This window comes from Chiloscyllium plagiosum, unplaced genomic scaffold, assembly GCF_037043375.1.
Source record: "Chiloscyllium plagiosum isolate Xiang-an unplaced genomic scaffold, Cpla_swu_hap1 HiC_scaffold_20, whole genome shotgun sequence".
Taxonomy (NCBI): Eukaryota; Metazoa; Chordata; class Chondrichthyes; order Orectolobiformes; family Hemiscylliidae; genus Chiloscyllium; species Chiloscyllium plagiosum.
In genome coordinates, this window is record NW_028270158.1 from 8,758,732 (window position 1) to 8,786,231 (window position 27,500).

The following is a 27,500-nucleotide window of genomic DNA, read 5'->3' on the forward strand; positions in this document are numbered from 1 at the left end:
ATAATTAAATCCAGAATTTCCTCAATGACAAATGTTTGGATAACTATCTTACAGTCACCTGCTTTCTGATTCCATCCTTCCTTGAATAGAGACATTTGCAATATTCAAATTCACTGGGGCTTCTCTAGAATCTCAAGAATTTTAGAGCAGTATAGCCAGCACATTCATTAACACTAGAAACACTTTCAAGAGACCCCTCCTTGCCGGGATTAAGGATATAGGCCATTAGGTCCAGGGAAGTCATCGACATTTAGTCTCATTATTTTGCTGAGCTCTTTTTCCTCAAGTGAACATTATTTGAATTTCTTCCCTTTCTTTGCTCTTGATGTTGTCCGTGTTATTGAGATACTTTACATTGCCTTCATTGGAAGAAGACGCTATAAATACTTCCAAGCCTTTACCGATTCTCATTATTAATTATTTAGTTTCATCCTGTAAAAGACCAACATTTACTTTAGTTGCAAGTTTCCTTTTCTGTGTACTTACAAAAGTTTTGCATCTGTTGCTGGTTCATTTCAAGTTTTCCCCTTTTTTAAAAAACTTCATTTGGTTTCTCAAAATCTCCGAATCTTCTGATGTACACTAACCTTTCCAGCAATGAATGACGTTTCTTTCAGTTTGATATCAACCCAAAATTTTTATGGCCAACCACATATGAAGTCTTTTTTTCTTTTTCCATAGAATGTGACTTTGTTGAGAATGATCAAATATCTATTTAAATATGTGCTACTGCTTATCTTTTTCATCTATTTTCCCAATTCATGTTAGCTAATTACAGTAAATCCTCAGTATCCATGGAATCACGAATCGTGAATTCGCCCTATCTGTGCCAAGAAACCAAGTAGCAACAAAAATCAAAATCCACAGGCAGAAATCGCATATCCACAATTTTAACTTTTTTTTTGAACAAGCTCCGCACTCTCAAATTTCGTTATTCGTGGGAGTTCTCAAGAGCATCACCCTCACTGATTAGGAGGAATGACTAGTTAGTTATGTCTTCACAACTTTGTACTTGGCTTTATTTAAATTTACAACAATAGAATCAAACCCAAATTTCTAGCCCCCAAACCGAATGTGAAATTTGATCATTAATTTTTCCTTAACTCTGTTTTATTACACATTGCAACATGTCAAGTAGTCTGTTCCCTGATTAGTTCCACAGCATATTAATCTGAATGCAACCATTAACATGTCCTGAAGGCTACATTTGCCACTTTGTTCAGTCTATATGGAAACTAAATTCACAATAATTACAGAACCTTTCTTACAAGCCTCCATTCTTTCTTGATTTATACTTTACCCTTCAGTATAGCTACTGTTTATGCCCAACAGTAACTTATTTCCCTTGTTAGTTTTATCTCTACTCAGATTGATTCAATATCATGATCATTCAAGTCAAGATCATTTCTCACTTCATTATCAGTTTCATTCTTTAAAAAGGGCTGCTCAACCTCATTTTCCTTTCTGCTGATTATTTCAAAATCTATTACCTCTGAATATTCAATTTCCATTCTTACAATCTCATCTCTATAATGATTATAAAATTAAACCCATTTATTTTAATTTAGATCATCAATTCATCTCTCTATTGAGCACTAGCTGGACTCCTTAAATCTACATAATCCCTTCTGACCATTCATAGAAGTACACTAGATAAGTGCGGATGAGAATGCTGCTTAACCCACCTTCGTCCTTATATCCAGAACATAACTTTAAACATATGGTTTTGCATTGATACATTGAAAGCTTTCTAGTAATATGAGAAGAGCAGGGGTGTAATTTGCAAAGTTCTGTTTCATATTTTGGACAGACTGCGTAGACAGTGCAGGTCACTCCCCAGTGCATTCAACCTCCTGTGAATCAGTGGAATGAAAACAAATTATCATTTCATTTTATTTCACTCTTAGAATTTCTTCATGTATGTAAAATTTTGATCATTGCTGTGCTGCCATGTGTCAGGCAGCTGGGAAGAAAAAAATAGACTAGTTAATAATTTAAAATTCTCTGAATGTTTTAATGAAGTTATTTTGTCTTTTATCTTGATTGAGGTGTTAATACTATCAAACAATATTTTTCCATCTAATCGATTGAGAGGATTTGAACCTTTCTGTTCATATTTCACCTTACCTGATGATTTCTAGAATTGAGTAAAATAAATTAAATAAATACATGAAGGTAGTTTGTAAAATAGCAAATGCTTATTTATGTAAGTAAGCTAGTGTTTTGGGAATTACTGTACTTGGGACTGTGGAGAAATATGGCTCCAGGAATGAGTGAGTCATGCAAATCAATCTTTAAATCGATTTCCATGCTGCCTACCCCAATAAAGACATCTGACTATTCAAAAGGTTTGTTAACATTTGGAAAATTCTTTTACTAGTTGGTCAAGCAAATAGTATTAGATTTAGGAGCCCTATTTTGTGGTTAAAGTCCAACAATCTTAAAATCCAAGTTTGAGCCTTATTGTTATGTGTTGTGTTGTATTTTGTATAAAGGTCTGCTTTAAACAGAATGATTTATCATCCTGGATTTTTCTCCAGAAAGCTCCACATTTTCCAAGTGTACTTGTGACAATATTTGAATATATTTCAATCCTACACATTTAACACATATTACAACTAATGGCTTATGCCTGTGTACAGAAGAAATATTTCAATTAAGCAAAATAATCACTCACATTGAAGTTATTGCTAATATATTCCTTTTTTCTAGATTCTAATGGTTACTGATTCAGTGTCAAATAAAAACTTTGGTTTCCAATTTTTTTTCTTAAATATTCAGAGCACAACTCCAATGCTTAGTTCCTAGCACTAATTCATTTCATCTATACAGAAGTTTCAGAGTGGGTATTTTCCTCTTACCTGGTTGCAGAAGTTAACTACTTTGGAGAGGTTTTTTGTCATCAGCTCATGTCACAAAGATGGCTGAAATACATGGAGATCTACGCGTTTTGTCTGTTCTAAATTTATTTTTATTTCACCAATTGCACAATGGTAATTTAAACACAAACTTCTATTTAATTCAATAATTGATTTTCAAATATGCTTTGCAAAAACAATTAATGGGATATATCTTTAAAAGCTGTCCTATGTTGACATTTCTAGTTTCCCCATGTATTTCAGCCATCAACAGTAAGTGCTGTGCAATCAGCTGATGACAAATACTGTTAACAATGTCTACAAAGCAGTTAATTACTGCTACCAGGTAAGTGGAATGCATTCAGCTTGGATTTCTTTGAAAAGAAAATGGAATGTATTGATGCTAGGCATTCAGAATGCTTTGTGTATCAAGGATGTTTCTCACTGTTATTTGATGTTGATTCTTCAACAAGAGTTTCCCAATATTTTTCATGTTTTTATACTGCTTAAGTTATTAGATTTCAGTCTGTTCATCATGATTGTCTGCCTTGTATTAATTCATTTCAACACTGTCTTCATTTCCATTCTTCTTTCCAGAGCTATTACTGTAATACTGTGCATGAATCTTTGTTAGATTAGATTAGATTATAGATTAGATTAGATTACAGTGTGGAAACAGGCCCTTTGGCCCAACAAGTCCACACCGACCCGCCGAAGCGCAACCCACCCATACCCCTACATTTACCCCATACCTAACACTACGGGCAATTTAGCATGGCCAATTCACCTGACCTGCACATCTTTGGACTGTGGGAGGAAACCGGAGCACCCGGAGGAAACCCACGCAGACACGGGGAGAACGTGCAAACTCCACACAGTCAGTCGCCTGAGGCGGGAATTGAACCTGGGTCTCTAGCGCTGTGAGGCAACAGTGCTAGCCACCGTGCCGCCCCGAAAATATTTTGGCCTTTATTTCCAAATATAGAATACCATATTTTTTGCGTCATGTACTGCAGAATATAACTTGGTGCAAACTATTTGTACCAATTCATTTTTATGACAATTTATTTTACCAACGCATGTGCAATCTGTCTGACAAAATGTAGTGTTCGGAAATGTCTGAAAACTTCTGCGACTATACATGCTTAATTATTTCCCAATAGGCAGTGAAAAAGAGTAATTATTCTTTCCATTAGGATGGTGGTACAAGAGGACGTCGCTGTGCTATTGAAGCAGATATGAAAATGAAGAAATGACCGTCTCCTGTAAGACTTGAACATGTGAAATGTTTGGCACTGTGTGTAAAGATCAATGAAGCTGTACTGTCTTCATCAGCATTGATAATTATATTGTACAGCCTTGTTTCTAGTGTACAGCCTTTGTTCTGAGAACAATGTATGAGCTTAATAAAATTATTTTAACAATGTAATGGCTTCAAAGAATTTACATGATACTGAGTTTTGTTTAGTTCCAATTTAAGGTAGGGAAATTATTTTAGTATTTACTGGCATTAAGTATGCTAATTTTGATGAACTTAATAGTTTTGCTTATATAATGTAGAACACAATCTTTGTGTGTGTAATGCTTAAACATTTTAAGATTTTTTTTGATTATGCAGACCAGTTTTCAGTTTTTTGTTGAATTGCCACTACAGTGGTCTTTGGGTAAATACCTCTCTGTTTTGTACATTGTACAAACATATGAAACTTTGAACTGATTTGAATGTTCCTCAGCTCTGTCTTCAAGACTTGGGCAATCTTAAGATAAATTGAATAGATAAATAAGCATAGAATAGATGCAACACCTGTTTGTCTCAAATAATAGCCTTTTCTCTTCTAAGTTTACCAGTAAAGAGACACTTAAAGAATATTTGATTTTGTTTAGAGGTTTGCCATGAAACGTTTCAAACATTAATTTACATGGACCCTGAGTAGCATTGTGTGTTTTACTCGGAATAAGCTTTGATCTCTCTTAACTATAAAGAGCCAATTTTCACTGAAAAGCCATGATGCAGAATACTAAATTTCAAATAATACTCACTAAATTGATTATCTTATGTGGATGGTTGGTGTATCAGATTGATGCAGCAATAGCTACAGCTGAAATTGGGATCAAGGGACATTATTGGACTCGAGTTAAAGAAATTTGTGCTCATCCATAGCTGATCTGAAGGTTTTTGCTGTTACTCCAGATGCCAAAAGTGGGTAAATGTTTAGATCTTCAATATTGTGGCTCTCCTGTTGGATACATAATCACCAAAAGAAAACTTCCAGTAGAATACCTTACAAAATTTACAAAATACCTTGCAAGGACTGTAACAAACACTACATTGGACAAACAGGCAGAAAACTAGCCACCAGGATACTTGACCATCAACTAGCCACCAGGATACATGACCATCAACTAGCCACAAAAATACATGACCCACTCTCACTAGTATCCTTACATATGGATGAGGAAGAACACCACTTCAACTGGGACAACATCGTAGGGCAAGCCAGAGACACGCACAAGAATTCTCAGAAGCATAGCATTTCAACCGGAACTCTATCACCAAACACATTGACTTTGATCCCATTTACCACCCCTGAGGGGGGGGAAATCAGGAAATTACATCACCATAGGAAATGATGTCACCACAGGAAATGACATTACTAACCCAAGGAAACCCAAACATATAAATAGAGAGCGAACTACACCACGAGTGCTTCATCTGAAGGCTCACTGAAGATGTTACCTAGTATGGTGACGAAACGTCTGAAAATGAGCCTTCTAGCTCAGGGAGCAAACCTACATGCAGAATTTTCCTATATTCCTCCAGCTGCCCTTGAACTTGCATGTTGTTCACTGCAATATAGCTCGTAATAGATTTCATCTATTTCATTTGAACAGAGACCATTAGAAGCAAATTCACATGAAAGTAAAGGGGAGAACATTTTGTGAATCTAAACATTTTAGTTCATGTGATTTTCACTATATGAGCACAGAAATTAGAAATTAAATCCTGCAGTTTTACCTAAAATGCTGTATTATTTATATGACCCTATTTTTAAGTATAGTACAATAGCTACAATTCGTCATGATGTGACTGTTATCAGATGTGACAACTGTTGATTTAATATATAATATAAATAAAGTATTCTCTGCTGTGTTCTTTTTCCATTCTGATTTTCACCTGTTGTGTTGCATATTCACACCCTGAGGCTTGACCTTTCTCACACATCCAACTGAAATGTTTGTGCTTAATGAATGTTGGGGCCACCATTATCTCAGCTAGTAACACTCACCTTTGAGTAAGAAGTCTGTCATTTCAAATATCACTGTATAAACTTCAATACATGATCCAGGCAGACATTCCAGTGTTGTGCTGAGGAGGATGTTACACGGTTGTAAGTATTGCCAGTTTTCAGATGAGAGGTTAAGCATGCTCCCCAGCTGCTCCTGCAGGTAAGCCTAAAATATCCCAGAGAAATACTTTGAAGAAGAAGAAGTTCACCCATATGTTCTATCCAATATCTATACCTTAACCTACATTCAAAACATGATTTAGTCATTATCGCATGGCAGTTAACGGCAACTTGCTTTGTACAAATTGTGTCTTCCATTTATAGCATTGACTACATTTCAAATGTGTTTCATTAGTCGTAAAACACTTTGGAACATTCCGAGGTTGTAATCTAAATTGTTCAACTTTACATTGTCCGTGATGTACATGTGCTGGTGTTGGGCTGCGGTGGGCAAGGTCAGAAGTTACACAAAAACACGTTTATTTGAAATCAAACGTTCCAGAATGCAGTTTATCAGTGTGATTTAGATGAAATGTTAGACTTTCCATACCAGTACAATGCCTATAACATCATTGTGCCATGTGTTAAATGATTGAGTTCAGCAAAAGAAAATCCTTGGATACATATGGGTTTTGATATTAGATTAGATTAGATTACTTACAGTGTGGAAACAGGCCCTTCGGCCCAACAAGTCCACACCGACCCGCCGAAGCGTAACCCTCCCATTCCCGTACATTTACCCCTTTACCTAACACTACAGGCATTTTAGCATGGCCAATTCACCTGACCTGCACATCTTTGGACTGTGGGAGGAAACCGGAGCACCCGGAGGAAACCCACGCAGACACGGGGAGAATGTGCAAACTCCACACAGTCAGTCGCCTGAGTCGGGAATTGAACCCGGGTCTCTGGTGCTGTGAGGCAGCAGTGCTAACCACTGTGCCACCGTGCCGCCCCACCGTGGGAAAGAACTTGAGTAAAGTCACAAAATGTCGGATTATCTGGCGCTCCCAGCTTTGGTATTTACTTAACTGAACTTGATGACAAGTCAAGTAGAACCATTGGAAAGTCTTAAATTCTTGAACTTCCAGCCTTGGAATACTGTTTCACGTTGATGCTGTGCCTTCTTGGCTGTTGAAAATAAGTTCATTCTGTGAATGTGATAGCCATTTAACTTTCAAGCAGTTTCTTTTCTAGTGATTTCTTCCATGTTTTGACCATAGACCAGAGTAATTCTTCTACAGCAGCCAGTGAACACACAGGAATCTCTTGTACCCTTGCCTTCCCAAACAATATGGACAGGTCTTCTAAATGATATTTGCTATTGTAATATTTGGACTGTGTTAATCTGCATGACTCCACTGAATCCCCAGGGTTCTTGATGCCATGGTTTCTCCTACCATTCCTTGAGCTTATCTTAAAGTACAAAAGGTCACACTAGGTAAAGCTGATTATGACTTCTCTGCTGATGGACATTTAGATCAATTGTCCTTCTGGTTTGAGATCTCCTTTAAGGGGCTGGAAGTTTGGATATTTTGGATCATTTGTCATCTGAATCTGACTGCTCTGTTTTGACGAGTTTACTATCATTAAATTACTGAGGCACCAATCAGATGGTTTTATTGCACCAATCCCATGAAGGTATTTTTTGATATTTCATAATCTGTGCAGTATCATTGTTCACATTATAATAACTTTTTCATCTGGCAAGTTATAAATAAAGGATTTATCAAATTTAATTTTAAATTCAAGTCAATGATAAAACAAGATTCCACAAAGATTAGATAAGTTGTCTCATTTGAGTTCCTGGATGAGAAGGCTAACATTGCAAAACTAAGTTTACAGTAATACAGAAAGCATAATTTGATTTGATATACATATCTTCAGGTATCCCTTGCAGTAGTTTCAAAGTCATTCTCCCCTTTGTTTGAATGAAAATAGATAGTGTTTAACTGACAAGTTCATACTATCTAGATTATAGCAAGGTCATGAGATCATCAAGATGTATGAATCAATTTTTCTAGCAAGAAAATGTTGGGGGCAAAGTTAGCCTAATGGCTTTTTAAGTGTATTCATAATCTTATAATGAGTGTATTCGAAAATTTCAAATAATCTTACTGAAATGGTAGTAAATGTTGCATTTGACTTCACTTCTAAATGTTGCATTTGACAACATTTGTAAAGCTGTTAATGGGCTAGCCTCATGTTTATTAAACATTTTTAAGACTTAATAAGATGGGTTATTTGCAAAATTCACTTGAAGCAGAAAACTCCACCTTGTTCATTCAATTTGTTACCTTGCTGAGCAAAACACAATGTTATTGATGTTCTTCCTTATTCTTTTAATGTTATCAATTGATTGTCACATCCAATCCAACTGTACACAGATATTCATACCTTTGTGCTTAACTGATGCTGTGCGAGCAAATGCTTTAATTTTTAAGCAATTGTCATGACCTTTCATATTTTAAAATTGGTTTGAATTATGTTAAATTGCCCTACTCCTCTAGGTAGATGAATAGTTCAGTACAATAATTAAGGACAATGTGAGAGAGCTTTTTGTGAATATGCAGCAATGCATTTTTTAAAATGCTTTATTCCCATTTAATGGTAGATATTCAACTGTATCTAAAAGATTTTTTTTTAAAGAAGAAAAAATGTCACTAGAATTAATGGACTGTACGAAGTAGGTAGTGTCCTTGTCACAACGTTTGCTAAATATGCAACATTTTCTTGATAGCCTTCTAAAATATAAACTTTCATTTTGTGTTTCTGGTTAACTATTTGATTGAAATAAAGCATGCAACATATTACATGGCAGTATTATCAGACTGATCAATTAAAGATACACTGCAAGTTTATTATAATGTGGATTTTTGGGTTCAAAACATGAAACTGTGTGCTTTCGCTGAAGTGTATTAATAAGAAAATACGTATTTTAAACAGCAAGATCAAGATTTAAATGGAGCTTTACCTCTTGTACCATCAGACCTTCACATGAACAAATTTGTGGTATATTGACGCACATTATAGCAGACTCCCTGTGGAGTAAAAACATTCTCTCTAAATGGGGACATCGTCCTTTTCATCCCTGGAATCTAAGCACAGGGAAAATCTGCCAGTTGAAACTATTTTTGACAGTCTTGGCCGTATTCTCAGTAGTGTGTTCCACAGAAATGTTCTGTTTGTACTTTGGCAGCAAATCAGCAAACATTGCGAAGTCTTGGGAGTAGCTAGTGTGGAAAGGTGGTAGAGTATAAGGTATTCAGAGACATTTAGTTGGAAAAGAAGGTGCTTTATTCTGCAGCCATCTCCCATTCCTTGTTTGGGAGCGCACTGTTGATACTAGGTGCACAAATCAGGAAGGATCCCACTGCTCATCACACTTCCTGTGGAATATTATTTAAATATGCAAAATGCTGCAATACAGAGGAATCTGGATGTTCTCTTGTATAAATCACAAAAAGTTAGCATGGGGTGCAGCAAATAACAAAAAAGGCAGGTGGAATTGTTGGACTTTATTGTAAAACAGATGGAACATAAAGTACCTTGCTACCATTGCACAGGATATTGGTGTGACCACAATTAAATAACTGTGTACAATTTTGGTTTCCTTATTCAGGAATGAACTTGCCTTGTAGGTGTTTTCACTGGGTTGATTGATTGATAAAGGTTTTTCTTAGAGGAAAGATTGAGCAGGTTGGACCTAGACTCTCAGGAGTTTGGAACAGTATTAAAGACAACCTTACTGATGTGTATTAGATTCTGAGGGTGTTTGATACAGTCAGTACTGAGAGGATGTTTCCCTCATGATGGTATCTAGGACAGGGGGTTGGGGGCAGAAGGATAGCACAGTTTCAGAATCAGCTTTGTCTCATTGAAGAAGCAGATGAGGAATTCTTTTCTTGGCCGGCTGTTAATCATTGGAGTTCGTTGCTCTAGAGAGCAGTGGAAGCTGGGTCAGTGAATGTACCCAAGCTAAGCTATACAAATTGTAGATCTGCAAGGGAAGAATGTGGAGTTCAGGAGGCAATCAGATCAGCCATGATCGACACCAATGGCAGAGTAGAGTTGAAGAGCCAAAAGACCTATTTATTCTATTTCTTATGTTCTTAGTAAGGTGTCTAAATATTCAAAGTAAAGCTGGGTGAAGAAAACCTTACAGATTAAGTTATTCAGTGACCAGAAAGGAATATAATGGTCTCTTTGTAACAAATGGCAAATAATCTTGGATTTTCATTTTTTTGTTTACCTGAAGTAAGCTTTAGTAAACATAAAAGTAAAAACAATTATTACTGTGGATTTCAGACTCTTTTAACTTACTGTATTCAACTTAACTTATTCCATAGGCGGTGGAGGTGGAGGCTGAAATTGGCAGTGATGAGGATCAAGGAAGTGAAATGCACCAAGACAAAATTCAGCATCAGACTCTGTACGTAGAATCTAAATGCAAGGAAGAATTTGATAGATCACTTGTTGAGGGCAAAAGGAATACTGATGTTGACAGTTCACTGCTGGAAAAAACTGAGGCAAAGAAAATACGTATGGAACAAACAAGTTCAGGACAGGTAGAGACTGAGCACCCAAAATGTTGTGAACATACAGCACTTTCCATAGAGCAGGTGGAAGAAAGAAAAAAGGATTCAGAACAAAATTTAACAGAGGTAGGATATTAATATTGAAATAACTTGAAATTTTGGGATTTGCAAGGAAGAAAATCACTTGATCAGTTAGTTTTCTTTATCACTTTGAGCTTATTTGCATCTATATATGTAAATGCCTCTTGGGCACCCTGGTGAGCCTATTAGATTGCATGTTCTTACATAGAGTCATAGTCAGAGAATCAAAGTTTGCCTTCTAAAGATTAAATGGGGCCTTATCACATAACAGTACTTTCTTTGTGCATTGTTAGGACTGAACCTAGAGTTGTACAGCATGGAATCAGACCCTTTGTTCCAACACTCATCAGATATCCTAAACTGATCTCATCCCATTTGGCCCATATCCCTCTAAACCCTTCCTATTCATATACTCATCCAGATGTCTTAAATGTTGTAACTGTACCAGCCTCCACTACTTCCTCTGACAGCTCCTTCCATACACACACCACCCTCTGCGTGAAAATGTTGCCCCTCAGGACCCTTTTAAATTTTTCCCTTCTCACCTTAGACTTGTATCCTCTAGTCGGGACTTCCCTACTCTGGGAAAAATACCTTGTTTGTTCACCCTATCCATGCCACTCACAATTTTATAAACCTCAATAAGGTCACCCCTCAGCCTCTGATTTTCCAGGTGTAGAAAGGCCAAGCCTATTCAACCTTTCATTGCTGAAACCTTCCAAGCCTGGCAATATACTTGTAAATCTTTTCTGAACCCTTTCAAGTTTCACAACATCCTTCCTATAGGAAAGAGACCAGAACTAAACACAGTATTCTAAGACTGGCCTCATCATTGCCCTGTACACCTGCAACATGACCTCCCAACTCCTGTACTCAATGCACTGACCGATAAAAGCAAGCATGCCAAATGCAGCCTTCACTACCCTGTCTACTTGTGACTTCATCTTCAAGAAGCTATGCACCTGCACCTCTTGGTTTGATTCTTCAGCAACACTCCCCAGGACCCTAACATTAACTGTATAAGTTCTGACCTAGTTTGCCTTACCAAAATGCAACACCTCACATTTATCTCAATTATTCTCTACCTGCCACTTATTGGTCCATTGGCTCATCTGACCAAGGTACTCTGAGGTAACCTCCTTCACTATCCGCCACACCACTAATTTTGATGTCACCTGCAAACTTACTAACCATACCTTCTATATTCACTTCCAGCTTGTTTATGTAAATGACTGGAATGCCAGGATTTTGACATAGTAAAGAAATGATAAAATATTTCCAAATCACAATGGCATTTGGAGGGTAATTTTCAAATATTGGTATTCCCATTCATCTGTTACTGTAGGTGGTAGAAGTCACTGGTTTGAAAGATACTGTCAAGATGATTGGTCTTCAGCAGATGTGTTCATTTTCTTGTGCAAGATGTGACTCCCGCATTGACGAGCACTTCCCCTGCCCCCAAACAATTCCCACTGACTCCACTTTTGCCAGCACTCCTTGATACTACACTTGGTCAAATGCTAGCTCCTCTTGGGATTCATCTCTTTTCTCCATGCTTGAACATATCTGATATGATCCAAGGTTGTGTGGTGTATCCAACAGCAGTTCAGCAGAATTTTAACACAACTTGACAAACAAAAAGAAAGTTTATGTAAGCAATGCAAGTCCTAAGTCCAGAGCATGATTTCCAGTATTTCAGGCTATTGAAAAACTAAAGAACTATGGATGCTGGAAATCAGAAACAAAATCAGAAATTCCTTGGAAAAACTCAGCAGGTCTAGCAGCATCTGTGGATAGAAAGCAGCATTAACACTTTGGGTCAAGTGACCTTTATGCAGAATGGATTCCAGGCCATCTGTTGACTGTGGACCTGTGACTATGCTGAAGGTTCTCTGCCTGGTCAAAACTAAATTTAAAACATAATTTCAATTTATTAATCATCTAGATTAGATTACTTACAGTGTGGAAACAGGCCCTTCGGACCAACAAGTCCACACCACACCACCGAAGCACAACCCACCCATATCCCTACATTTACCCCTTACCTAACACTACGGGCAATTTAGCATGGCCAATTTACCTGACCTGCACATCTTTGGACTGTGGGAGGAAACCGGAGCACCCGGAGGAAACCCACGCCGACACGGGGAGAACGTGCAATCTCCACACAGTCAGTCGCCTGAGGCGGGAATTGAACCCGGGTCTCTGGCGCTGTGAGGCAGCAGTGCTAACCACTGTGCCACCGTGCCGCTCTATGATAATGAAAAATTAGTACTATTTCTGTACTCACGTATACAATCAAAAACAATTTATGTGCAACAAACAAAATGTTGTTGATGCCATGGCTTTTTATTCCTTGTTTCTGTAGTGCTTGGACAGTGGCTGTAGTTATCTTGTCCTTTACGCAAGGACTGAGCCACTTCTTGGAGAAACACAGCATGATATTACAGGCAATGAACAATTAGGTAAGTGACTGCTGTAAGATTTGGCCAATACTTTCCTTCAGTTGTGAGGTTACTTTATGCAATATCAATAACACAAAATTTTAGACTAGGCAAAATTAGTCTTTAGCATCATCTTTATCGGTATCTTTTGACCTTTTATACCATTTCCTGTTTTTGGCAGAGGCTGCTCAATTGCAATTTTCCAACAGCTCTCCTACTTCTCCAATTTTGGAATGACAGATACAACTGAATATACAGTTTATATCAAAGAATTAGTCAATACAGTAATCAACCAAGTATCATGATTAATGTTGACAGTTTGGGATGTTCCTTTCCGTAGTCTAGATTTTTAGCTTTCCAATGCTACAAGCTACCTTTCCCATGATTTGAAGGTGAATATATGCTGTATATATCTGCTGCACTCGATATGAAGTTGTTCTTCAATCCAATTGAAACATCAGTGTAATTAGAACTGCAACAACTGGTACACTATTTTTGTTGTTGTTGTAAAACATGACCGCCAATAAAGCCAGTATAAAATTTGCATAGTTTTTGGTTGAGAATAAGATAAAATGTTTAGAGATACGTGTAAACTAAGATCATGAAGTACTCTTTGTTTTCTGTATCATTGACTAGAGATGGTTGTATGGTGGGCTGTCCGTCCAAGTGGAATAATGATGTGGGGATAGACAGGTATTCTTGAAATATCATTCAGTTATTTTGAGGCTTTAAAACCTTATTTTGAGTATGGATGGACAAGAATAAAGCCCACAGGGTTATAAGCTACATAATTTTTAAAAGGAGCACACTTCTGCACATGGAATGGCAATTGTTCATGGTGTGCTTTCCTGTATTTAACTAAAAAGAGTCAATTTAAAAGAAGTATTGTGAACCAAGTGATGGTTTCTCAAATTGTTTTTCTTGAAAACCTAGACAGGCTATAAAGGTTGCAAGTCAGGTCTGCTCAAAGAATGGATCACAAGTGGAGAGCATGAGCTAAAGCTTTGGAGTTGCAATTTCTGAGGCGGCAATGGCTCCTATGGCCATTTGGCTAATAGGCCAAAAGCCCTATTAGCCATGCCTAGTTGCCCTTGAGAAAGCATTCTGTGTGCTGCAAGTAGACACACAATGCCAAGTTAGTTCAGTTGCAAGTCCTTTATCAGTCCTCACATTTTTAATAGAGTGTGGCCTCACTCTTAGTTCTGGGGTCACAGCAATTTTCATGCTCAAAATAGGATCGCAATCAAAAGCGTGGGAAGCACCATTCTGAGGTAAATGTACCTGAGAAATCTCAATCCATTTTTTTAATGAATCTGTCTCATAGCACAAAAGAAAGACCAGAATTTAACATGCAATGTTGCAAGTGTCGCAGTTTATGCAGCAATAAAACATCTGGATGAGGCAGAGAAATATCAATTGTGGGCATTGTTGACTGGACCAGCAATTATTACCCATAGACGAAAGTGAGTACTGCAGGTGCTGGAGATTAGAGCCAAGAGTGTGGTGCTGGAAAAGCACAGCAGGTCAGGCGGCAACAGGAGAATCGACGTTTCAGCCAAAAGCCCTATTAGCCATGCCTAGATGCCCTTGAGAAAGCAGTCTGTGTGCTGCAAGTAGACACACAATGCCAAGTTAGTTCAGTCACAGCACAGTAAATGGCTCTTTATTCTACATTAAAAGTACACAGGTATTCTAACACTACAATGAACACAAAATCTGTCCTCTGCTGTTTTTCTGGTGAACAAAGGTTGGGGAATTTTGCAGCAAAAATGGGATCCCCAGAGTTAGAAGGACTCCAAGTTGCTATGGCAACATAAACTTTTACATTCATGTTGTTGCCTGGTTTAAAAACTTCAATTTCTTTCCGTCACACGGCTGACTGAGAATCTCTCCTGCCTATCATTTTTCTTTTTCTTATTTGTAAAATGTGGTGTTGCTGGTAAGGCTAATGTTTATTGCTCATCCCTAATTGCCCTTAAGGAAAGGGTGAGCTACTTTCTTGAACTGCTGCAGTCCTTGAGGTGCAGGGAGAAACAGTTCTGTTAACCAGTGAGTTACAGGATCTTTACCCAGTTACAGTGAAAGAGCAACAAAATGGTTCAGTTAAGATGATGTGTGGCTTTGAGAGGAACTTGCAAGGGCTGGTGTTCCCAAGCATTTGCTACCTTTGGCATTCTAAATGGTAGACATCACTAGTTTAGAAAGTGCACAAAGTAGTTTTGGTGAGTTATTGCATTGCATCTCATAGATGGTACACATTGCCACTGTGCACCAGTGGTGAAGGAAGTGAATGTTGAAGATAATGAATAGATTGCCAGTCAAGAAATTTGCTTTGTCCTGGATAATTAGATTACTTACAGTGTGGAAACAGGCCCTTCAGCCCAACAAGTCCACACCGACCCGCCGAAGCGCAACCCACCCAGACCCATTCCCCAACATTTCACCCCTTCACCTAACACTATGGCCAATTTAGCATGGCCAATTCACCTAACCTGCACATTTTTGGACTGTGGGAGGAAACCGGAGCACCCAGAGGAAACCCACGCAGACATGGAAAGAATGTGCAAACTCCACACAGTCAGTCGCCTGAGGCAGGAATTGAACCCGGGTCTCTGGTGCTGTGAGGCAACAGTGCTAACCACTGCGCCGCCCAATATTGAGCTTCTTGAGTGTTATTGAAGCTACACTCATGCAGGCAAGTGGGGAGTATTCCATTACACTCCTGACTTGTGCCTTGTCGATAATGGATAGACTTTGGAGAATCAAGAAGTAAGGTACTTGGTGCAGAATGTTCAGCTTCTGACCTGCTCTTGCAGCTGCAGTATTTATATGGCTAATTCAGTACAGTTATTGGTCAGTGGTAACCCCTGGCATTTATGACATGTGTTTAAGCCTAAGTATAAAACCATCTGCAGAGGGACTTCATTTTATCCTGTCCCTAGCGTATCGATGTTAAACCTATTATTTTCTCCCTAATGTACTCAACATTGACTGATCATTGATTCTGTGCTTAACACACTATTCCATCACGGGAGCAGTACAATGTTGTGATTTTTAAAAATGTGCTTGGACCAGAATATTTGCTGCTTGAGAATGTTGATTAGGTTAGTTAAATTCATTATTATCTTCATATTTCAGATGTGTCTAGAGTAGAACACAACACAATGAGAGAAAGTCTACCTGAGGTATGATTGCAACATAAATTTTAGAATAAAGAACATTGTGAAGTTCATCATAGATACAAAAACTGCTTGAATAATATTTACTGTGACTTTTTGACTCACGTTTCAGGAGGATACAAGTGAAGAAGAGTTTTGTGATGTTGATCTTTCAGAATTTGGTATAGAGCTGTCTGTCTCTGAGAGTGACGTTAGCTTCAGTTCCCAGCAGTTTTTAATTTTGGATGAGTCAGCAGCTAGCAGTCACACTTCCTCCCAGCTGTAAGTGGCTTAAAAATGTAAATGTATGCTACAGTAGACTTTTATGTACACAGTCTTAATAGAGCAATCACTTGGGACATAATGGTAACTTCACTGGACTAGTAATCCAGAATCCTGGCTAATATTGTCTGTCAATTGCCCGCTCATTAAGGATGGGCAATAAATGCTGGCCTAACTAGCAATGCCCACAGCCCATGGACAAATAAAAATAAATTAAACATGTAACCCAAATCGAAAGCAATTATAACCTTAAATTAATAACTTTAAACGATAATTATTTTATTCTCTGGAGGGATGTGGGAGTCACTGGCTAGGCCAGCATTTGTTGCCCTTGAGAAGGTGGGGGTGAACTGTTGCCTTGAACCACTGCAGTCCATGTTCTGTAGGTAGATCCACAATCCCGTAAGGGAGGGGATTTCAGAATTTTGACCCAACGACAGTGAAGGAAAAATGATACATTTCCAAATCACGATGGCAGGTGACTTGAAGGGGAGCTTGCAGGTAATGCTGTTCCCATATCTCTGCTGCCCTTGTCTTTTAGATGGAAGATGCTGTTTAGGGGTCTTTGGTGAATTTCTGCACTAAAACAAGACTGTAATAATCTTCCATGTCTTAAGAACAAGTACAGTTATTAATTTTATCACCTGTGATTAAGAAGGTTTTATTCAGGTATAAGTTAGATTCTAATTACCCCTCAGTTACATGAATACATGTCACAGTTAATGTGTCATCATTCTTGCTTTACTTCAGAATATTAAAGAACATGTATTTCAAGTGGTATGTTTCACTAGATACAATAATATTAATATTAGACAGAAACAAAAAAAAATCTGTGGATACTGGAAATTTGAAACAAGACAAATTGCTGAGCTCAATGAAACATCACTTGTCCATTCTCTCCATAAGTTCTGCTTGTCACTTTTGTTTCAATATCAAAAGAATTGTGTACGAACTATTGTGATAAACTTGTGTAATATGCACTTTACATTTAGAGATTTACATTTAAAGATGGAGCAGATAGGTCTTGGTTAGTCCTATGAAGGTTTTTGTTCTTGCTCATCTGGATGCAAGCACATTCCAGATGGTCATGTAATTCTGTAAATTTTGTAGGATGTGTACATCAGTAGTGGAGCTTTTGGCAGACATTAAGCAGAAAGGAATGTAAGAAATAAACAAATTAGCAATCTAACTTATTTGTACAGCCATAAAATGAATGTAAAGTGGATCATGATCCCAGCTGATGCTAATAGTGGAAAAGGCAGAATTAAACCTGACTTAATAGAACAGATGTTTAATTTTTTTTTAAGTTGATTACCATAGTGGTTTGACACAAACATATTCACATGAGGCTATGGATGTTCTTCTATAATAACGTGAGTTTATTACATTGAATAATAAACTATATACACGTAGTCAAAATATATTTCTTTACTATCAAAACAAAATTTCAACTTTTTTAATCCAATATTATCCAATACAGAGACTCAATCTTAGGGAAATTTCTCCCTGTTCTCTGCTTCTTAAATCTGTACTTAAATGTGAAAATTCATTTTGAGTTCCCAGGTATTCACCTCTCTCAATTCCGATTTTCCAAACTTTTTCAGTTCTAACAACTTGAAAACTTCCATCCAACTCCCTTGGCTTGGAAGCTCCACAAACTGGAAATCACTTCTGTGGAGGTGACTGGTTCCCTTGATTGGAACTCCTTGGAGAAAATATTTTCTAATCTGAGCTGAATGTTAACTTCTTCTATGCTCAGAACTTTAATCTTCTGTTCTGAAGTAAAAATGAAAGGAATTGCCTTTATGTGTTTACACTGCCTGTCATAAACTTCACAGTATAAATCTTTTATCCATTAACACTGTAGGGGTTTCCCCAGGTAATTGAAGTCACATTTCTTTTTCAAAATGTATTTATAGCATTGTCCAGATGACTTTCTGACCTTTCCTTAAAACAAAAACCTTCACAGGACTAACCAAGACCTATCTGCTCCATCTTTAAATGTAAATCTCTAAATGTAAAGTGCATATTACACAAGTTTATCACAATAGTTCGTACACAATTCTTTTGATATTGAATCAAAAGTGACAAGCAGAACTTATGGAGAGAATGGACAAGTGATGTTTCATTGAGCTCAGCAATTTGTCTTGTTTCAAATTTCCAGTATCCACAGATTTTTTTTTTGTTTCTGTCTAATATTAATATTATTGTATCTAGTGAAACATACCACTTGAAATACATGTTCTTTAATATTCTGAAGTAAAGCAAAAGTGATGGCACATTAACTGTGACATGTATTCATGCCTGTGACTCACTGTTTTGCTGACTTGATGAATTAGCCAAGATGCTATAAAAAATGCAGAGTGCAGGTCGATGGTTCCCAAAGTAGAGAATCAAATTTTACGGGCAAACCCATTAACAGGCTGTTCTCAAGTACTTCTTAATTCCTGGCTCCGACCTGTTTTCCTCTTATCTGCAGTTTGTGCATACACTGGCAAGATGAATAAAAGTGAAAGGATAGAAATAATTCTGAGTACTGTTTGCTACAAATGTAAAGGACAGTACAAAATTGGTTATACATAGAACATAGAATGTACAGCACAGAACAAGCCCTTCAGCCACGATGTTGCGCCGACCATTGATCCTCATGTATTCACCCTCAAATTTCTGTGACCATATGCATGTCCAGCAGTCTCTTAAATGTCCCCAATGATCTTGCTTCCACAACTGCTGCTGGCAACGCATTCCATGCTCTCTCAACTCTCTGTGTAAAGAACCCGCCTCTGACATCCCCTCTATACTTTCCTCCAACCAGCTTAAAACTATGATCCCTCGTGTTAGCCATTTCTGCTCTGGGAAATAGTCTCTGGCTATCGACTCTATCTATGCCTCTCATTATCTTGTATACCTCAATTAGGTCCCCTCTCCTCCTCCTTTTCTCCAATGAAAAAAGTCCGAGCTCAGTCAACCTCTCTTCATAAGATAAGCCCTCCAGTCCAGGCAGCATCCTGGTAAACCTCCTCTGAACCCTCTCCAAAGCATCCACATCTTTCCTATAATAGGGCGACCAGAACTGGATGCAGTATTCCAAGTGCGGTCTAACCAAAGTTTTATAGAGCTGCAACAAGATCTCACGACTCTTAAACTCAATTCCCCCTGTTAATGAAAGCCAAAACACCATATGCTTTCTTAACAACCTTGTCCACTTGGGTGACCATTTTAAGGGATCTATGTACCTGCACACCAAGATCCCTCTGTTCCTCCACACTGCCAAGAATCCTATCCTTAATCCTGTACTCAGCTTTCAAATTTGACCTTCCAAAATGCATCACCTCGCATTTATCCAGGTTGAACTCCATCTGCCACCTCTCAGCCCATCTCTGCATCCTGTCAATGTCCCACTGCAACCTACAACAGCCCTCTATACTGTCAACAACACCTCCAAACTTTGTGTCGTCTGCAAACTTGCTGACCCATCCTTCAATCCCCTCATCCAAGTCATTAATAAAAATTACAAACAGTAGAGGCCCAAGGACAGAGCCCTGTGGAACACCACTCACCACAGACTTCCAGGCAGAATATTTTTCTTCTACTACACTCGATGTCTTCTGTTGGTCAGCCAATTCTGTATCCAGACAGCTAAATTCCCCTGTATCCCATTCCTCCTGACCTTCTGAATGAGCCTACCATGGGGAACCTTATCAAATGCCTTGCTGAAATCCATATACACCACATCCACAGCTCAACCCTCATCAACTTTTCTAGTCACATCCTCAAAGAACTCGATAAGGTTTGTGAGGCATGACCTGCCTCTCACAAAGCCATGTTGACTGCATTTAATCAAGACATGCTCTTCCAGATGGTCAAACATCCTATCCCTCAGAATCCTTTCTAACACCTTGCAGACGACAGATGTGAGACTTACTGGTCTGTAATTGCTGGGGATTTCCCCATTTCCTTTCTTGAAGAGAGGAATTACATTTGCCTCTCTCCAGTCCTCAGGTACGACTCCATTGGAGAGCGAGGATGCAAAGATCTTCGCAAGTGGTGAAGCAATCGCATTTCTCGTTTCCCAAAGCAGCCGAGGACAAATCTGGTCCGGGCCTGGCGACTTGTAAATCTTAATGTTTGACAAAATTTTCAGCACATCAGCTTCCTCTATCTCTATCCATTCCAGCATGCACACCTGCTCTTCAAAGGTTTCATTCACTACAAAGTTCGTTTCTTTCGTAAAGACAGAAGCAAAAAACTCATTTAGGGCTTCCCCTACCTTCTCAGACTCCACACACAAGTTCCCTACGCTATCCCTGATCGGCCCTACTCTTTCTTTGACCATTCTCTTATTCCTCACATAAGTGTAAAATGCCTTTGTGTTCTCCCTAATCCGTTCTGCCAAGCCTTTCTCATGCCCCCGCCTGGCTCTCCTCAGACCATTTTTGAGCTCCTTCCTCGCCTGCCTGTAATCCTCTAGAGCTGAGCTTGACCCTAGCTTCCTCCACCTTAAGTAAGCTACCTTCTTCCTTTTGACGAGAAGCTCCACCGCTCTCGTCCTCCAAGGTTCCTTTATCTTACCCCTTCTTGCCTCTCAGAGGGACATATTTATTCATCACTTGCAACAACTGTTCCTTAAACAGTCTCCACATGTCTATAGTGCCTTTACCATGGAACAATTGCTCCCAGTCCATGCTTCCTAACTTATGTCTAATCGCATCATAGTTTCCTCTTCCCCGATTAAATATCCTGCCTAATCCTTTCCTTCTCCATAGTTATGTAGAATGTGAGGCAGTTGTGGTCAGTGATTTTCAAGGTTACACCTTTCCACTCTCAGATTGGCTCAGTGATTTAAAAGACAGAGGATTGGAAATAAATCAAATCGAAAATGTATTCTGAGAGGGAGAACATTGATCTTTGAAAGTTGCCACCCAGGTAAATAGTGCGGTGAAGAAGGCATATGGCGTACTGGCTTTTATTGGTAGAGGAATTGAGTTCCGGAGTCCTGAGGTCATGTTGCAGTTGTATAAGACTCTGGTGCGGCCGCATCTGGAGTATTGTGTGCAGTTTTGGTCGCCATACTATAGGAAGAATGTGGAGGCATGGAACGGGTGCAGAGGAGGTTGACCAGGATGTTGCCTGGTATGGTAGGAAGATCATATGAGGAAAGGCTGAGGCACTTGGGGTTGTTTTCATTGGAGAAAAGAAGGTTTAGGGGTGACTTGATAGAGGTGTACAAGATGATTAGGGGTTTAGATAGGGTTGACCGTGAGAACCTTTTTCCATGTATGGAGTCAGCTATTACGAGGGGGCATAACTTTAAATTAAGGGGTGGTAGGTATAGGACAGATGTTAGGGGTAGGTTCTTTACTCAGCGAGTCGTGAGTTCATGGAATGCCCTGCCAGTAGCAGTGGTGGACTCTCCCTCTTTATGGGCATTTAAGCGGGCATTGGATAGGCATATGGAGGATAGTGGGCTAGTGTAGGTTAGGTGGACTTGGATCGGCGCAACATCGAGGGCCAAAGGGCCTGTACTGCGCTGTATTCTTCTATGTTCTATGTAGAAGGTGCATGAGGAACTGCACATTACTTTTGTGCATACGTTGCCAGTCAATTTCCACAGCTTTGCAGTGATACATGGTACATGAAGAATTTAAAGGTGAACATCTGTTGAAAAAGTTAAGCAGCTTAGATAAGACATAATCTCAGGTATTTTAATTCACGTTGTATTGAATGTTCTTTTTAGTATAGTTACCAGTCTAGTCTGTTTATCAGATCCACAAGTACAGACCAGGATCAGATTTCAGCTCAAAGGAATTGGAAAAGGACAGTGCTGCTCATGTGGAAGGAGATAGCCAGCCACAGGTCAGAGTGAAAACAAAACTGAAAAATAAATCCGTATGTTACAATTAATCTCATACGACTGTGATGCCTGGGATGTACATTTTACACATCACCATAATAGCAGACACTGTAGTAATTATCCAGAGCTCACGGCCTGGCTGAATTCCAGCTGATTTTCACTTTGCCAGCATTTATCGACAGCTGCCCATTTTTCCACTTGCCTTCAGGTGGGTTCCTGTTTTTACTATTCACTTTGTTTTTGCCTGGCATTTCTTTCATTCTATCTTCCCAGCATTGACGTTTGGAGCCTTGATAAAATCTGAAGCACTGTTTGTCCCCATATGTTGTCACTTACTGTTAACTGACCACATCATTTGAGCTGCTAACCAGACTTTCTGTACTGCCCATTTGGCTAAGTCATGGGATAAGGCTCAAGCTGCACTGGAAGATCGTGCTGATAAATTAAAGGAATTGCCACACTGAAGGCACTGAATTCAGTTAATTCATATAACAGCAAAGCATTGCATGCCGAAATCTAAAATGATAAGTGCTCTGGAGAAACTCTGGTATGGCAGCATCTATGGAGTTAGCGTTTTGTGTTCAAAATGTCATTGGACATGAATCATTAACACTGTATTTCTCACCACAGATGCAGCCAGATATGCTGGGTTTCTCCAACACTTTGTTCTTATTGCAGTGCATTCATTACTAATGTTTCACCAGTTATCATTCTCAGCTCAATTTTGCCAGCTTGGAAAATCACTGTGATGGAGGTGCGTAAGTTGTCTCTGCCCGCTTTGGCAGTTCATCCACTCACATGCAAAGGTGCACAAGCAAAAGAATCTAAATTGCATTAATTTGTTGAAAATTGGTGGTATGATGAAAGCTGAAAGAGATAAAGTGAAAAACATAAAGTTACAGAATTATGAAGGTGGAATTGTTTGATGCTCATCAGGATTTTAAAAGGAATAGAGCAAGCTTTTCAGAGCTTGAAATAATGAGAATGATTCTGTTCGCCGAGCTGGGAATTTGTGTTGCAGATGTTTCGTCCCCTGTCTGGGTGACATCCTCAGTGCTTGGGAGCCTCCTGTAAAGCGCTTCTGTGATCTTTCCTCCAGCATTTGTAGTGGTTTGAATCTGCCGCTTCCGGTTGTCAGTTCCAGCTGTCCGCTGCAGTGGTCGGTATATTGGGTCCAGGTCGATGTGCTTATTAATTGAATCTGTGGTTGAGTGCCATGCCTCTAGGAATTCCCTGGCTGTTCTCTGTTTGGCTTGTCCTATAATAGTAGTGTTGTCCCAGTCGAATTCATGTTGCTTGTCATCTGCATGTGTGGCTACTAAGGATAGTTGGTCGTGTCGTTTCGTGGCTAGTTGGTGTTCATGGATGCGGATCGTTAGCTGTCTTCCTGTTTGTCCTATGTAGTGTTTTGTGCAGTCCTTGCATGGGATTTTGTACACTACATTGGTTTTGCTCATGCTGGGTATCGGGTCCTTCGTTCTGGTGAGTTGTTGTCTGAGAGTGGCTGTTGGTTTGTGTGCTGTTATGAGTCCTAGTGGTCGCAGTAGTCTGGCTGTCAATTCGGAAATGCTCTTGATGTATGGTAGTGTGGTTAGTCCTTTGGGTTGCGGCATGTCCTCGTTCCATTGTCTTTCCCTTAGGCATCTGTTGATGAAATTGCGCGGGTATCAGATTTTGGCGAATACAATGTATAGGTGTTCTTCTTCCTCTTTTTGCAGTTCTGGTGTGCTGCAGTATGTTGTGGCCCTTTTGAATAGTGTCTTGATGCAACTTCTTTTGTGTGTGTTGGGGTGGTTGCTTTCGTAGTTCCCATGCAAGGACTGCACAAAACACTACATAGGACAAACAGGAAGACAGCTAACGATCCGCATCCATGAACACCAACTAGCCACGAAACGACACGACCAGCTATCCTTAGTAGCCACACACACAGATGACAAGCAACATGAATTCAACTGGGACAACACTACTATTGTAGGACAAGCCAAACAGAGAACAGCCAGGGAATTCCTAGAGGCATGGCACTCATCCACAGATTCAATCAATAAGCACATCGACCTGGACCCAATATACCGGCCACTGCAACAGACAGCTGGAACTGATAACTGGAAGCGGCAGATACAAACCACTACAAATGCTGGAGGAAAGATCACAGAAGCGCTTCACAGGAGGCTCCCAAGCACTGAGGATGTCACCTAGACAGGGGACGAAACGTCTGCAACACAAATTCCCAGCTCGGCGAACAGAACCACAACAACGAGCACCCGAGCTACAAATCTTCTCACAAACTTTGAATAATGAGAATGAGTTAGAAAAGATGGTTATGCTCTGACTGTTCATCTTAACATCAGTTATATGGGTCAATAGATGAACTGTAAACTGGCACATTGAAGATGTGAGCAAGAAAAAAGTGTTTACAACCTTAAAGATATGAAAGATGTCAGCTCATGGGGTCTGAGGAGAAGAGTGCTGTGGTGGTTTAGCTGCTCAGAGTAGGAGTTTGCAGTTGTCTAGCTATTGAGTTGGAAAAGGTGTTCCCTACTCCGTGTCAGGTTAGCAACTTTTCTGTTCACAAGTGGAAATATCAATGAAGGTCTTTTTTTTCAGCAGAGTGGAGATGGCTGACTACTTCACAGACTAGGGGGAAGGATGGTACCTGCGCTGTAAACATTTGTAATGATGATCAGGAATGGGCAGTGATTGGCAGGAATTCCTTGACTATACTTATCTGAAAATGAGTGCATTATTGGTGTTAAAAATGAGTATTTCAACTCAAAAATCAACATTGCAGCACACAACATTCATGCCAGGGAGGTCACACTAGACTGTTGGTTTGACATTAATATTATTAGTTGTTGTGCAGAGGAGTTTACTGTTGGTGTAGATCAGTCAAATGTTAGGGGAGCCCCAAACCACTTAATATCAAATTGTGCAGTATTAGAGATGTATATGACTGAAACTTGTGATAAAGGACTGAGTGCCCTAAAAAGGGAAATCCTATTATAATAGCATCAAACAAGCATAACAGGCTATTGTATGGTCATTTCCATAAGGATGTTGGTAGATGTTGTTTTATTTTTTATACTTGTGGATCTCATGATAAAGTAAATTTTATGAAGAAAGTAAATATTGCATCTATGTAACAAAGATTGCATTCATTTGTTTGTGAGCAATTGTGTAAGATGACCTGCCCCTTTAAGGTCTAGTTTTATAAATGTTATTAAGATGATGTGCACTGCCTATGTGCACAACTGCAGGAAATCTAAAAATTATCTTATTAAAAATCTGAGATCTTCCAACACCTGTCCACCTTTTTCTCAATTTCCAATATTTCTATTTGTGAAAGGAAACTACTCTCTGTAAATACATAGTTATACCTTTCTTTCTGTGGAATGTTATGATATCATCACTGACAACTGTATCATTACAGAATGCAAGTTTACATGTACAGGTTCCACTAAGTTACAGATATAGAACCTTATAATGGAAATATAAATAAAAGCAGAATATATGACTTTAAAATGACAACCAAATTACGTCTGGCCTGCCCTCCATTCAAACTTTGAATTTGGAAAATTATCTTTATAGTGAGAGAGAAAGAGAGAGCAAGAGAGAGTAGAAGATGCAGAGAGAAAAGAAACGAGTGAGTAACAGAGAAAATCAGAAACTGACACATACAGGAAGGAAGAGAATGAGTAACATTGTACACCCTTTGTATTATCTGTTCTGGGTGTAACAGTCCTAACTTCATAAAGCTATGTATTTTCTAATTTATATGAGCACCCTACATTTGGGATCTTAATCAAACTTTGTTGTTTCTGCATTCTAGATCAAAAGATGTAAAACAGGTATTTTTTGTAGCAATGTGTTCAATGCGCTAATCACCTCTGGTATTTGCAGATTTGCGAGCCTGTTTTTGAACCCAGTAACTGAGGAACGTGTTCCTGGATATCACAGCCGAGTCCATAGGTAAGGAGCGTCAGGAACATAGAGGAATACACCTGAAACACACATTAAGAAAATTAAAAATATAGAATGGGAAGGCTTGACTTGGTCCAGTAACCAGGTTCGTTTGACAGACCCAGTACGATTTTCTAATGGATTCTACATCCATTTATTTCATCACCTCAGGAAAATTTTAACTTCACTTGCTGATGAAAAGCAACCTTTTCTATATAAATAAAAGCCAAGAGAATCATGACTGCTGTAAATCACAGACAAAAATAAAAATTTCTGGAAAAGCTCAGGAGGTCTGGCAGCATCTGTGGAGAGAAATGGGAGTTAACATTTCAGATCAAGTGATCCTTCCAGAGTTCTGAGGAAGGGTCACTTGAACCGAAATGATAACTCTGATTTCTCTGTACAGGTGCTGCCAGACTTCCTGAGCTTTTCCAGCAATTTCTATTTTTGTTTCTATTTAAGTAGTTCCATTACTCAGGCTAGGAATATGGCAAGTAAGAAACAGGAGTACATTGTGCATCTGTTACAGCCTGCTCTGGCATTTCATTAGATTGTGGTTAACTACCTCAATGCCATTTTCGTATCCCCATATTGTTGACATTTTTAATATTTATAAACTGATAAATCTTTGTCTTGGACATCCTCAATAACTTTATTTCAACACCCCACTGAGTAGAGAATTCCAGAGGTCCATCACCCTCAGGCAAAATTCCTTCTCATCTCAGTCCGAAACGGCATACCACTTATTCTGAGACTATGTCCCTGGTTCTAGACCCTGCTAGGTAGGGAAAACTCCTTCCTGCATAGATCCTGTTGAGCCTACTGGGAACTTTGTGATCTTCAGCGAGATTCCCTTTCATACTTGTTGACTGTAGAGAATACAGGTCCAGTTTACTCAACGTCCGCTTGTAGAATAATCCTGCTACCCCCAGGAGTCAGGCTGGTGAACTTTAATGATGCGTCCTCTATGGAAAGTGGGTAAGTTGACAAAAATGTACACACTACTCCAACTGCAGTCTCACCCAAGCTATACAATTG

The 27,500-nt window shown here is 39.0% G+C and overlaps 1 protein-coding gene and 1 long non-coding RNA gene across 8 annotated transcripts in view; one reads left to right on the plus strand and one right to left on the minus strand.

Moving 5' to 3' along the window:
* LOC122560876 (bromodomain-containing protein 8) overlaps positions 1 to 27,500 on the plus strand; it is a 91,762-nt gene that overhangs the window by 56,180 nt on the left and 8,082 nt on the right. For 5 of the 7 annotated variants that reach the window (XM_043712073.2, XM_087997637.1, XM_087997639.1 and 2 more), the window contains 5 exons: positions 10,495 to 10,809; positions 13,133 to 13,229; positions 16,347 to 16,393; positions 16,500 to 16,648; positions 26,403 to 26,471. In XM_043712073.2, the coding sequence (XP_043568008.2) occupies positions 10,495 to 10,809; positions 13,133 to 13,229; positions 16,347 to 16,393; positions 16,500 to 16,648; positions 26,403 to 26,471 (677 nt within the window). Of the gene's footprint in view, positions 1 to 4,054; positions 6,010 to 10,494; positions 10,810 to 13,132; positions 13,230 to 16,346; positions 16,394 to 16,499; positions 16,649 to 26,402; positions 26,472 to 27,500 lie in introns of those variants that run through there. The other 2 variants (XM_087997642.1, XM_087997641.1) reach the window with 1 other exon arrangement.
* On the minus strand, positions 301 to 26,459 carry LOC148146564 (uncharacterized). The gene is made up of 5 exons (XR_015760526.1): positions 26,388 to 26,459; positions 10,469 to 10,588; positions 7,178 to 7,276; positions 6,146 to 6,311; positions 301 to 432 (listed from the first exon to the last, which is right to left on the minus strand). It is a non-coding gene; the product is annotated as an uncharacterized LOC148146564 (long non-coding RNA).